The 14267-nt window shown below is 40.5% G+C and overlaps 1 protein-coding gene across 1 annotated transcript in view; it reads left to right on the top strand.

The window, feature by feature from the left end:
* Window positions 1-1616: 1616 nt before the first annotated feature.
* CPM (carboxypeptidase M) overlaps window positions 1617-14267 on the top strand; it is a gene marked incomplete at its 5' end in the record, with an annotated part of 36414 nt that continues 23763 nt past the window's right edge. The window contains 3 exon segments of the mRNA XM_082494193.1: window positions 1617-1661; window positions 1663-1734; window positions 1846-1996. Coding sequence (XP_082350319.1) covers window positions 1617-1661; window positions 1663-1734; window positions 1846-1996 — 268 coding nt within the window.

Below are 14267 nucleotides of genomic sequence, written 5' to 3'. Positions count from 1 at the left end.
GGTTGGACTCGATGATCTTAAAGGTCCCTTCTAACCCAGACGATTCTATGATTCTATGGGAGAAAGGCTCTGGGGCTGTCCCCTCTCCCAAGATGCTATGCTAGAAGAAACGCTATTCAACAGAAGTCTAATATTATATATCTCTTAACCAAGTAGCCTTGTACATTGCATGCATACCTTGTCATACATCACATGTGATAAGGAAGTCCCTCCCGTGAACCAAGAATATTTGAGGAGTCTGAACATAGATCTCTTACCACCATTTTTAGATGTATTTGCTTCTGGTACATTGGGATACTACAGATATTTGCATTAAAATATAGTTTGAGTTTTTTTCTTAAAGCTTTGGGGTAAAAAAGAAAAAAGTACCTTTTAATTTAACAGCAACTTTTTATTTAACAAGAATTTTTTATTAAATGGAGCGTCTTCTATTTGGAATTCAGGACTTGTTATTTGGGATTGGCTCATATTTTCATTTCTTTCAATATCCTTTTTCTGACATTGACTAGTATAGCAAACTTAAGAAGGCAGATGAAATCCTGCTGCTGGTTACAATGGAAACTGACATTTTTCTTTCTCAGAAAAATTATGCAGAATTTACAAATAGTTGTATTCAAACACTCAGCCATACCCACATTCATATTTTAAAATAAAAGTAGATGCTATCCTAATTTTTGTTGCTGGAGGCCAGCTTCGCTTTTTTTTTTTCCTCTTAGTCTTTTTCAACCTTAAAGACAACAAAAGGTGATGAAAAAGTCTTTGTGGGTGAATCCCAAGACTAGGATATCCCCAAGGCAATGCGGTTCGCGCAAAACCAAGAAAAGCATTTAATTCTGTAGATATAATCCACTCCTTTCAGTGAGTGAATACAAGCCTATTAAAAACTCATCTAAAAAAAAAAAAAAAAAGAAAAAAAAAAAAAAGAAAACCAAAACAAAAGCCAAAACCAAACCTGCTAGGCAGAGATGTTAGATTTGAGTAGCTAAATTCCCTCAAGCGTCCCTCAGCAGGTTTTGTCTCTGAGCCCCAGGTGCTGACACCCTCATGGCAGCCCGGGCCCACTCAGCCGCTGAGGAACACCAGTGGTGTGGACCCGACGTGTCAGCCGGCGCCGGGCAGCTGTCACACCTCTCTTTAAAAAAAAAAAAAAAAAAAAAAAAAAAAAAGTTAAGTTTGTTGGTGTTTTTTTAACAATCCTTCTTGTGATTTAAATCAACCACCAAAAGTCAAAAAGTGCATTTTTGCGCGCCTCCCCCCCCCCCCCCCCCCCTTTTCTTTGTTTCCTCCAGCCCCTCACCCCCCACCTCCGGGAAGAAAAATGAGGTAAAAGCAGCGGGGACTCGCCAAAAAGTGGCCGCGACGACACGAAGTCGGCCCGCCAGCCGTATAGCTCGAACCCTTCTCCCTCCCTACAACCTACAAGGAAGGTTGGTTTCACCCCGAGGATAGCGGGGAGGGCTGCGCCGCCCGCCGCCGCCCTGACAGGAGCCGTGCGGCGCTCAGGTGAGAGCCGTTGGCGAGGCGGGAAGGAGGGAGGGGACAAGTGGGAGGGAGGAGGGGGGGGAGCGTGTGTGTGTCCCCTCTGCCCCTTGGGCGGGCCAGGGGGACCGGAGTGGATGAAGCCCGCGTCAGTCAGGGGCAGGGCGAGGCCGGGCGACGGAGGATGGCGGCCCCCGCCCGAGTTCGCGGCTTCAGTTGTGGAAGAGCGGCGGCACCATGCGGGCGGCTGCTGGGGTAGGAGCAAGGGGGGAAGGCACCTGCTCCCTGTGAGGGGGAGACGGGCTGAGGCGAGAGGGCTCCCTCCCGCGGTCCCCGCGGTTGTTTGCTTCATCTCTTTCTTTCTAGGAGGTGGTGGGCATCCTCTGCCTAATTTCTGTGGTGACCGCGCTGGATTTCAAGTACCACCACACCGAGGAGCTGGAGGCGTACCTGAAGGGCGTCCATGCCGCCTACCCCTCCCTCACTCACTTGCACAGCATCGGGCGCTCGGTGGAAGGTAGGGGGCGAGGACGGGGGTGGGTGCGCGTAGAAGCGAAAATTTTGAAATTTTGTGTTTTATTGAAATTGGGGAAGGGGGGGGGGCGGCGGGGGTAAAGGTGGCCGCGGTGGCGTTTCGTGGGCGCTTGCTGGCGGTGGGGCTGCTCTCTGCTTAAATCTCTGTGGAGTTTCCTCTTCCTCTTGCTTAAGCGTGAATAACAAACACTGATGACACGTATGGCGCTTCAGCTAGGGTAGAAGTTCTCTCAACACCTTTTTTTTTTTTTTTTTTTTTTTTTTTTTTTTTTTTGAGAATTGGAAACCTCCTGAGTGGCAATTTCAGAAAAAAAAAAAAAAAAGGCTGTCTTTAAAGAGCTTGTGGTACCCCGATTACCAAATTGCCCGTTCTAGGTGGGGCTGTAATAGTACTGTGTGTTTTCTAACTTGTGGGCATGTAAAAAGTCCCTTCTCTTCTGGCTTTACCTATTATTCCAGTAAATCTGGACTGACTAGGAAAAGGATTTCAGATTCCGTACTGATACAAGGTCTTGTGTTTTAAATGAAGAATGGGATTTCAGTCTCAAACTCTACAGGAAAATATACTGAAATCAATTCTCTCTTCAATTGGTACTTTCTTACAGTAAACGTATAGGAGGAAAAAAAAAAAGGAGTTTTCCATTTTTTAAAGAGATTAGAAAGTTTAGTGTTTATTAGCATATAAATACTTCAACGTACATTTGTCTAGTTTTAAACAAAAAAAACTTAAGTAGATTTCAGAAAATTAAATTTATTTGATAAGAGGTACAACACTAGATAGAGAAGTTATTTCTTTAGAAAAATGTCTGTTCCTCTAATCCCATTTCATACCACTGGAAGGAGACCGTTGTAGCATCTATTATCAAATCTATGCTTATGTTAAAAAAGAAAAACAAAAAAAACACACTGTCCTTCTGGGTAGATAATAATGAAGAATGCTAGTAGTTTCTTTTCATACCTCCTTCCTTGTGTAACCATGTTTGTCTTCAAAATTTTTTTAATATACTTGTATTTGTCTGAGACCTGACTTTTAGTTGAAAAGAGGGTTCTGTTTCAGTGAGGTATCAAACAGCTGTCATGTTGCTATGGATATGTGATCTTGTCTCTGTGCATGTCTGCACTCTTTTTTAGAAAGTCTCATTGTGGGAAGACTCAAACTAGATAAGGAATCTTAGTTATTTGTGTTCTTGGCTTCATCAAAGGCAGAATCATATTTGATTACGTTATTCATCCACGCAAGAGAAGGCTAGTCCTTTTAAATACAGTTCCCTCCAGTACAAACTACCAATTATCCACATCTTCATTTTTCTACCTTGAGGGGACTTAGCTAACATTTTAATGATAGCAGATTCTGACTTTTCTGGCACGAACTCTGTTGGCTTATCTTTGTGCAAGTAGGACAAAACCTTTCATCCAACCTGGGAGACTGAAATTTTGGCTCTTACATATCTAGACATCTGAAAGTTGATAACATGAAGTGTTTGACTTGTCTGAGTTCCATTAGCATTAAAACTGGAAATGCATCATTTCTTGATTGTGATTAAGCAATGCACTGAAACTTTATTCAGATTTTGCTATATTGCCTTTCATTTGCCAAACTGTGTGAGAAAAGAGAATTACATGGGCTCTCCCTTTTTCTGCCAGGTACATGTCATGATTCTCAAAAAGGCGATCAAATATGCTTTTTGCATGTCCTGTGTGCCTGCAGTATTCCTCTGAATGGAATAGGTGGGCAAATAGGTGGGGAGTGGAAACTTTCTTGGTGCCATATAAAGCAGAGTGGCAATGAAAAATATTCAGTGCTTCTCTGTTTGGTTTTGGTTTTTTTTTTTTTTTAATATTAAGAGATTTCTACCTCTGTTAAGAAATGTGCCTTTAGAGTCCCCTGAAATACGGTAGAGGATGGAACCGAATTGGGGACTTTTTTTTTTTTTTTGGCTTATACTAAAAGAAAGTCGTGTGATGACAGTGGTTATATAGTTTTTTGTGAAAATAAAGTTTCGGTTTTGGTCAACAGGATGAAATTCTGTTCCTCTTTTCTTAGATAAGCTGACAGAAACAATAATGTGTGTATGAACATTCATGTACACTTTCTTGTATGGATTTACTAGTGTTGTCCCACTACCAGTTAGCTAAACTATGATAGTAAGATGTATTTATTGATTATAAGAAACAGAAATGAATTTAAATATTATAAAATTGAGATCAATGTGATGTAGTTTGGGTTGGTTTTTTTTAAGCTCTTAACAGTCCTGATACGGAAATTGTTGACGATGAATACAAAAGTCTTTGAATCAGTGGTGGCTATAAAGCCACCAGACATAATTTTACTGTTATCGCAAACGGCTATTGTTCCCATGTTATTCTTAAATCTACTCTAGGTTTTAATCTAATTTTATCTAATAACCTAGTATTATATACTGCCATCTAGACTTGGATTATGAAGAATGTGAAGTAAAGGCTTGATTTTTGGTTGACATGTGTAGACCCGGAGCTCTGCAAGGGTATAGAATCCACTATTAGAAGCCTGAATGTGGAGGTGATAGGGATGTATATATCACCACTGCAGGATGTGATTGCACGTAGTTCTTTAACATAAATAGCTAAATATGCTTTATGTCAGAAGCCTCGCATGCTCCAGGCAGATCATTAAGTAATTTTGTCTAGAGGCTGTCTAGTTTGAGCTCCTGTTCAAAGCAGGGCTAACTTGTAAGTTAGATTATGATGCTCAGGGCCCTCTCCACCCAAGTTGTGAATATCTACAAGGGTGGAGATTCTACAGAGTATCTGGGTACTTGATCCATTGCTCAACTACCTTTGTTGTGGAAATGTGTTTTCTTGCATCCAATTAGAATTTCCCTTGCTGTGAGTTGTTACCTGTCCTTTTGCTGTGCACCTCTAAGAAGGGTCTGGCTCTGTCTTTATTAATCTCCCTTTAGGTTGTGGAAGGTTGTAGCTTTATCATCCTCCAGGCTAAACAAACTGACCTACCCCAGGCTTTCCTCAGATGTAGTGTGCTTCAGCCCTCTAATCATTGTAGTGGCCCTATGCCGGACTTCATCCAGTGTGGTGTTGCTCCTCTTGTGCTATGGAACCCATAGCTGGAGACGGTACTCCAGTTGTAGCTTTACTAATGCTGAGTGAAGGGGAATAATAATTTCCTTCAAGGTGCTGTCTCTCATTCTTGCTGATGCAGCCTGGCATAGGGGTTGCTTTTTCTGCTGTGAGAGCATACTACTGACTCACATTTGTCTTGTCCACCTGGACTTTCCTCCCATACCCTACAACCCCTAGGTTGCAAAGCCACAACCTAGCCAGTCTGCAACCTGTACAAGCATGGGGTTATCTTGTTGGTCTGATAATCCCAATATGAGGTTCTTCCATTCCAGGTGCAGGACTTTGTGTTTGCCTTTGTCAAAATTCATGAGTTTTCTGTGGATCAATTCCCTCAGCTTGTCAAGGCCCCTCTGAATGGCAGCCCTGGCCCTGATGTTAGGCAGTATCAGCTTCAGTGCTGACCTTTGAGGAATGCTGTTAATAACTTGCTGTCACTTGAACCACCAGTTGCTCACTCCAGCCACCTTCTGACCTTACTGTAGTCTACCCCTCTAATCCATATGTTTCCAGCTTTTTACAAAGATACTGTGAGGGTCACGGAGCACTGGAACAGGCTGCTCAGGGAAGCTGTGGAGTCTCCATCCTTGGAGATATTCAAATGCCATCTGGACAGAGTCCTGGGCCAACTGGCTGTAGGTAGCCCTGCTTGAGCTGGGGGGGGGCAACACACACACAACACAACAAAGGGATGACACACCAGGTGACCTTCAGAGGTCCCTTCCAACTGATTCTGTGATTCTGTTGAAAGCTTTGTTAAGGTCAAGGCTAAAGAAATAGTGTTTTACTCTCTCCCACTAAGCCAGCCATTTCTGCGTAAAAGGTAAGCAGTGAAGTATGATTTGTCACGGATAAATTTGAGGCGAGATTTACAAAAAGTGTTTATTTGATGTATGTAGACTATGACATCAATGTACACAACAGAACCAGTACCAAGAGTCTCACCTGAAAACAAACTAAAAGATGTCCCATCTGTTTTGCAGTGGCTTACATCACCATAGGTAAATTCGCCACCCCTCTGCCAGATTACTGGGAAGAATGTGTTCTAGACTGGCAATGGCCTGTTCTGTCTCCAGGTCTGATATTTAATTATGCATCTCACTTGCTAAGCTATTATTCTTAAACAAGGGAAGAAGAGAGCTTAAAAAGGTGTAGCCCATTGACTGACAAAACTGAGTGTTATGTGTTTGGTCTAATTTAGTAGGTAACCTCAAATCCCTCAAGATTTGAAGGTGATTTGTGTGTTTGCAAGACATCTTATAAGCAGGTAGGTGGAGATGTATTATGGCCCAGAAAATACCTTGATTCTTTTATATTGTTTCAGATATGCTGTTGAATAAGCTTATAAAATATATTTGGCAGGAGCTCTGCTTTCTAATATGCTCAATATCCAACCTCAGTACAGTATGTGCACTGTATAATAATAGAGAAGGCTGTAGAGCTGCGTCAGTCTGGAGAATGGGATCTGGTGTAATCATATTAACCTGTCCTGCCTAATGCCACCCCAGTGAAAAACAGACTAACTCCTCAGCAAGCAAATCTTGCAGTGTGCATTATCAAAAAAGAAATTATTTGATGTACGTGTATGATCTGTGGCTTTTTGTTGTTCACCATACGGTGCTGTTTGTTATTCTTTGAAAAGAAAATGAGGGTGGTGGGAAGCATACTTCAGGATTCTAATAGATAGACCTGATGACCTTATTAGGAGAACAAAGGCAAGCAACGTTTGAAAGAGCTGAGTGGCTTTTGTAGTAGATCCATGCTCTTTAAAATCTCTTCAGATACACTATGGATTCAGATAAAGTGATAGCATGCAGATTACAGCTTGTTTTAGATCTAGCTTTTCTGGAGGCCGGTCTGCATTTTTAGAATTCCAGTCAAATTGAACAGTTGTAAACATCATCCTTAAGCCAGATCCTGCTCACTGAGCAAAAAACTGTGTATGGTTAAAGTACCACTGTCTTTACCTAGTGAAGAGCTTCAAAAGTAACTTAATAGATTAATGTCTCTTTGGCAGATTCTGTCATTGGAGACAGAAAAAGCAAAACCAACCAAACTGACCAGATTTTATTGTGATTTCATTAGAAATTTTGAGAAATAGCTTCTTACAAAAGACCTGTCCTGAAAGCTTTTTTAGGTGAGAACTATGTGGTTTAATCATCCTGTTCTGCTGCTTACTATTAAATTGCTCTCTCTGTTGCCCTTGAACTGGCACATTCCATCCATTAATCTTAAGCACACTGCTAACTTTCACTAGTCCACAAAAAAAAAAAAAAAAAATTATTAGCATTCTGCTATCCCTGCTCTATAAAGAGAGAGGCTGAAGCATGCAGGGTGTGTGTGTGTTTGGTTGGTTTGGTTTTGTTTTTGAAGTTCATGCAGGACTTCCACATAGCTTTGCGCATAGATGTTACTATGTACCTGTAGAGAAGGTGTACTCGTCAGGGCTCCCAGCAGGCCAGGTTTCTCAGTGGCTCAGACGAGGTGCCCCTTGGAGCTCATTATATCTCCAGCCTGCATTCATGGGTTTCCCTGCTTGGAAGACAGAAGGGAATGGCACATTGCCAGGTTTCCATCTGATAAGCAGCTGCAACTTCAGCAAAAGAGCTCATTTGATGTTAGGATTCAGCAGCGCTGTGGGAAACGTGTGCTTGCCTGGTAATAGGGTTAATAGAGAACCTAGGCAATTAAGCTGTCCCTGACATAGTTCTGCACAAACATCAGTGGAATGTGTGCCCAAGGTATGCCAGGGATCAGTTTAAATCTTGTGACTGTTCTGATACAGCATGATTGATACCTTTTAGGTGTTTACAGGAGGCGATTGAACAGGGGGATGTTTACTGTTTATTGTATTTCAGTGAAAATATTTATTATTAAAAAACCAAGTGTTGTACTTTTCTAGTCTATATATTGATAGTCTGTGTATGTAGCTGAAAAATTATGTCTACCTGAGGAAAAATAGGAACTTATTTTCAGACATTTCTTGTGATACAGCAAAAAAGGACCCTGGGTTATTCCCATCAATAGTAAAATGCACTGAAAATTTTATTGATTTTACGTTAAACACATATTCTGGATGTTTTTACTTTGTTTAAAGTACTAGAAAACAAGTTTTACTGCTGGAGAAAACAAAACTGGAATATACATTCATAAAATGTTTGTACTCTGCTGGAATTCTTATCAGGTTAGTTTCAGGGGTCCTGGCACTGTACAAAAATAGAATGAGAAGGTTATACATAGTCCAGTGTACTTTTAGGTAAGTTTCTCAGTGTTACCCATTATTAAAAGTGTATTTAAAAAGAAGGAAGGGGATAAAGACTCTTTTTGTCTTGAAAATAAACAAATTATCTAGAGGAAAATCCACAGAGAATCTGATGTCTTTAAAGAGAATATTGCAAATATTTTTTTTTCTGTGGTTACATGATGTGTGGTATGTTTGTGTAGAAGAATTAACTTCTGTTTGTTCCATTTGAATGGCTGCTGCAGATAGCTTTCTTCCTGTCTCCAATCCTTGATAACATCTCCCCTTCCCTTCCCTCCTCCTCATCTCCCACCCCACAAATTTCTTCAGTACTGTGAAGCATGGCATGTGTAGATAATGAAAGCATTGAGATTTTCAGTGTTCAATTTTAGAAACAAGAATGAATGAGATGTTTCCCAGTCTGAGGGCCTCATGTAAAGTACCCTAAAGTCACTTGGCTCAAGTCCAGAGTTTCATTTTAAAATGGGCATTCTAAAACTTATCGTGATAGTTAAACTCTTACCCATTGTTGCCTGCTTATCTTCTGATTTTTTTTTCCCCTTATGTGCTACTTGCTCTCTTCCTTCATAACCATTTTTGTTCTAGTCTTTGTCAGTACTTGTGGCATATAAATGTATGTTAACAAGATTCTAGGTAGGTTCATGTATTCATTTTATAATTGAAAGGGTGTTTGGGTTCATGGATGGGCTTGATCTTAACAGCCTTGTAAACTCTTATTTGCAGCATATTACATGAGTCACTGTGATGGGAAGGGGGAAAAAAAAAAACAACAGGAGGAGGACTGGTTCTTTCAGGGTTTATCTACGCAAGGCTAAGCCATGACTTTAAAACAAGAAGTATTAGCCTGTATTTTTAAAAATCGTCAGCTTTTTAAACTAAGCTTTGCTCTAAACCATGTGCTTAAATAGAACTCGCTGTTACTCATTAGCTTTAACTTCTAAGTCCATTTGTTCTAACTGAAGCTAAGAAGTCTTTAAATGTTGAAATGTAGTTTCATATTTCATATGACTGCATCCTCAATTTAGTTACCAGAATTAGTTTAAATGTGAATACTCTGTATGTCTACTTATGCAGAAAAGCCATAGCACTTCTACCTTCTGCAATAGTAGTTTGACTGCTGTAATATGACACAGGTAGTTTGTGTGCAGTCTTCCGATAGCCAAGTATGAAGATTTTGCCTGATGATAACATGACTTAACATTGCTTTCCTGTCAGTATGGCTATGCTTTTTACACAAATAACTTATAAAAAATATGTAGCTTGGTCAGCATCAGATGTTTAAGAGATTGATGAGTTAAGACGCTACTCTGAGCATGTTCCTGTTCTCTTGCAGTGAAAGTAAAATAAGTTGCTTAAATCTTTTCTTCATGCTTGCTGTGAATTGGTCGATCATTTTTGTCTTGCCTTCTTCTGGAAAGCAGCTCCGTGGAAAGGGACCTGGGAGTCCTGGTGGACAACAGGATGACCATGAGCTGGCATTGTGCCCTGGTGACCAAGAAGGCCAATGACATCCTGGGGTGCATCAAGAAGAGCGTGGCCAGCAGGTTGAGGGAGGTTATCCTCCCCCTCTACTCTGCCCTGGTGACGCTCCATCTGGAGTACTGTGTCCAGTTCTGGGCTCCCCAGTTCAAGAAGGACAGGGAACTGCTGGAGAGAGTCCAGCAAAGAGCTACAAAGATGATCAAGGGAATGAAACATCTCTCATGAGGAAAGGCTGAGACACCTGAGTCTTTTTAGTCTGGAGAAGAGAAGACTGAGAGGGGGATCTTATCAATGCTTAAAGGGTGTCAGGAGGATAGGACCAGTCTTTTTTTCAGTGGTGCCCGGTGATAGGACAAGAGGTAACGGGCACAAACTTGAACATAGGAAATTCCATCTAAACGCGAGGAGGAACTTCTTTACTTTGAGGGTGGCAGAGCACTGGAACAGGCCCAGAGGGGTTGTGGAGTCTCCCACTCTGGAGACATTCGAAACCTGCCTGGATGTGTTCCTGTGCAACCTGCTGTAGGTGACCCTGCTCAGGCAGGGGGATTGGACTAGATGATCTCCAGAGGTCCATTCCAACTCCTGTCATTCTGTGATTCTGTGCTATCTCCTACACCTAAAAACAATGATGAAAATGTGTGTGTATATATATTTGTATGTGTTGTGCCGTTTTCTTTACATACATGCATGCACACACACAAATGAAACTTACAGTTCTTGCAGAAAATCTTGTAGGAAGGCTTTTTTCTGTGAGACCTGCCATATCAGAGAGTCCTGTCCCAGCCTAAAAAAAAAATAATAGATATTTCAAACAACTGTTTGAAAGGAACCTGTCCTAGCAACATAGATCATACAGCTCTTCTCATATAAAACCTATTATCTAGTATAGAATCTTTATGTTGTAAATTTGAAATGGGAAGATCTGATCTATTTAGAAATAGTCCACTGTTCCCGTGAGAAGCATTTATTTAAAACCATTGTTGTGGGAAGAATTTCTGCTCTCCTGCCTCTTCCCTACCCCTTGCTTTGTAGTTGTAAAGTTGCAGTATATTTGTCAAACTTTTGTTCAGAGCAGTAAAGGTCTTAAGCCTGCAGTCATTCTATTTTCCCTCAGCAAGACTTTTCAGTTTTCCATGTTTGTTTAGAAGTAGAGAGCATTGACAACAGGGTATGGTAATTCACACCAGTGAAGTTAGCAATGCTGGGGAGTTTGTGTAACATACAATCAGCAATTGAGCTGGTGGGTGCCATTTGTTTCATGTCGATCTCCATATCCTTTAGCTGGTGTTGAGCAAGTGAGTATGTAGATGATGTTTTTTAAAAAAAATAACAACAACCAAGCACAAAAACACGGAGCTCAGCATACTAAGAACAGTGCGGAATGGACAGACAAATTACTGGGGCTTTTTCCCCTCACTTCTTGTAGGATTCTGCTTTTTGGAGTATATAAATTTTTAGCCATGTAAATAAGAGGTGTGATCTTGAAACGTGGCTTGTGATCCTTTGTATAGCTCATAACTATACCAACAATTTAACTCTAATTTATGGTCTGCTGATTGCAAGGGGCAAGTTAAACCTGTACTCTTACGTCAAGTTACTTTTTATATGTAATTCAGTGTTGACTTACAGTGGTCCTAAATAAGCATTCACTTTCTCAAACTGCTGTTCTTCAGATGATGCAAAGTAGCTCAAGAAGAGAGAGATTCTCCAATAAAGAAAAAAAAGAGAAAAATATAACCATTAATCTAGAGAGAGCCTTCAATTAAGGGTCTCCTGCTACCAGATTAGGCTCTTTATTAGCCTGTAACAGCCTACATTTGCTGGTCTTTGGGCCATGCTACAGGGCCTATATTTCCCTAGGAGTAGGGAAAATCAGGTGAACATTGATGTTGATGATCAGTGATGTGGGTTGAATTGCTCTTCCACTACGATGTGGTTAATTTTTAAACAAATTTTAATCACAGACTTACTTAAAAAGAAATAAACCTCTTATCCTATGCCTGTGTTTTACCCAGGTGGTCAATCTGTCTGCATTCTCCCCTTACTTAAGGAGAGACCAGTAACATGTCCCTCCTACCCCACTTCAGAGGATGAGGTTTGTTAGTAGAAAAGTGTTTCTAGTAGCTTGTTATTCACACCCCACAAAGGAAGAGGAGTGTACCTTACATCCCTTCTGGTTGGCCTTTCTGCCTAGGACCTCTGGCTGTAGATCCTTCGAGCTACCGATGTTGCTGATTGTCATGGCTGCCTAATTAAAGCTTTACTGTATGTAGCTATGGTATGGCATATTGTCTTCAGCTAGTTCACACAAGTACAAATAGAGACTTACTCAGAGTACATTAATTAGTTGATAGGCAAGATGTGACTTCTCACCCTGAAGCCTGAAGCATTTGTTCCTTAGGCAGTTGTTCTGTGCATTATTTTGCATAGAAGAGAGATATCTAGAATTTTTTTTTAAGGCTGTTTTTTTTCTTTGAATGGAAGCTGGATGTGGATGTGATTGCTAATTCTGCTTTCAGAACTTTTTATGAATTAGGTAGATACTGGAGATGGAAACAAATAATGTGTAGGGCTGGCTCTAGCTCTCTTCCCCTCCCAGCTGAGAGATTACCCTCCATGTAAACTGTTCCACTTCGGTCACAGTAACTCTTATAATCTATGCAGTAGTTCAGATGTGAGGAGAATGTTAGAGGATGCTTCTGAGCAGATGATTCTGCAGCTTGATGTCTAGGGCTTACTTCTTGTTATGGGAAAGGTCAGTTCATGGCAGTTGGAGTTACTTAATTAAATGACTGTAGCTGCTGTGTAACGTGCTGAGCTCACAGTGGATTTAGGACAGTTGAGTTACATTTCCTGCTTTTTCCTAGCCAGCATGTTCTACATCTGTGGGTCTTGCATTTACCTGGGGGGTTTAAGCAGAGCTTGAGCAGGTCTGCAAGCAACATTTATCCAAAAGCTGCAATAAAAGTAAACTGTGCTCTCAATAAGTAATATATTTGTACTGTGACAGTTCAAAAGTCCAGTCTGGCCCAGTATTCTTTTCCAAGAATAGCTAGAGAAAAGTCTAGGAATTAGGGTATACACAGAATGATACTTCCCCATTATGCAATTCTAGCAATGCGCAATCTGGCTGTTTCTTATAAAGCGTGTTTCCTCATCATGGTGGACCTAAAGTAGGTTAAAGTACAAAGCTTGCTTTGATGTACAATTGCATTAGGCTGATCTCAAAATCCAAGAGGAAGCAAAGGCCACCAGAACATGTTTCTCAAAGAGACAAAGGACTGAGTTACTCTGTAGGTAGTACCGCTGCCTGAATTTTAGTTTCTTGTAGCGTCTGTTGCCTTTCCTTAAAGGCAGTAAGTAATGTTTCTAAAGAGACATTTCGTTACCCATTTTGAGAGAGAATCTGGAAGCAACTGGTCAAACTAATGTAACTTGTTAACTAAACCAGAAACCAATGATGATGATAAGGATTGGATTCTTTAAAAAAAGTTTATCTTGCATTTTTTTCCCCTCCAGCCAGTTTAAAAAAAAAAAAAAAAAAGTATTGTTTGGAGCCTTCAATTCTTGGAGCAAACATAATGTTTGGGATCTGCCAAGGATATTTACAGGATATGCATAGCAAGTATCTTGATGAGGCACTTCATTGAACTGAAATCCTCAAAGTGCACCAGTAACTTCTTAGCCATGTAGGAACAACAACCTGTGGTCTCTTGGTTTTCTACTCCCTCCCTTGCCTTCAAGTGGCAGGAATAGTTTTGGCCTCCTCTGCCTCTGGTGGTAAAAGGGTAGGCCAAATAAAACTATTGAATCTGGATAAATTAAACAAATCATCCCCCTCCTAGTGCCTGGCTTGTGTTTATAAGCAATCATTCTGCTCATGATGATCCAATGATACTACTGTGAATGGGTAATATTTCTTTTATGCATGCAATAGCTTTTCTGAAAATTACTAGATGCATACCAGTTTCATACCTTTCTCAGAAAATAAAGCACACGTTTTCAGAACTAAGTTTAAAAAACCTGTGGTATTACAAGCAGGAGTTGGTGCAAAGGAAAAATAGTCTATTTGGTTTCTGGGAGTGAATATGGATCTACTTAGTGTAAATAGCAGGAAAAGCCTGTTCAGGTTAATTGTTTGTGTCTGTGGTGTTCTCAGTGAGCAATACTGAATAAGGTTAGTGTATATTAATTTAAAAACAGTATTCCCTTCTGGGTTGGTTTTTTTTTTTATTATTTGGATGGTTTAAATTTATTTTTATTTCTTAATTTGTGTTCAAATAAACTATAAGGTGCTGTTGTAGAGACTGTACTCTAGGTTGGCAATTGTTCAAGCTTGTATGTATAAAGAGTGTGCTCTGCTTGATTATGAGAACTGGAAATGGTACAGGGT

This window comes from Vanellus vanellus, assembly GCF_965231255.1.
Source record: "Vanellus vanellus genome assembly, chromosome: 1".
NCBI lineage: Eukaryota > Metazoa > Chordata > Aves > Charadriiformes > Charadriidae > Vanellus > Vanellus vanellus.
Note: the sequence above shows the minus strand (reverse complement) of the source record. Positions and strands in the feature narration are given on the sequence as shown.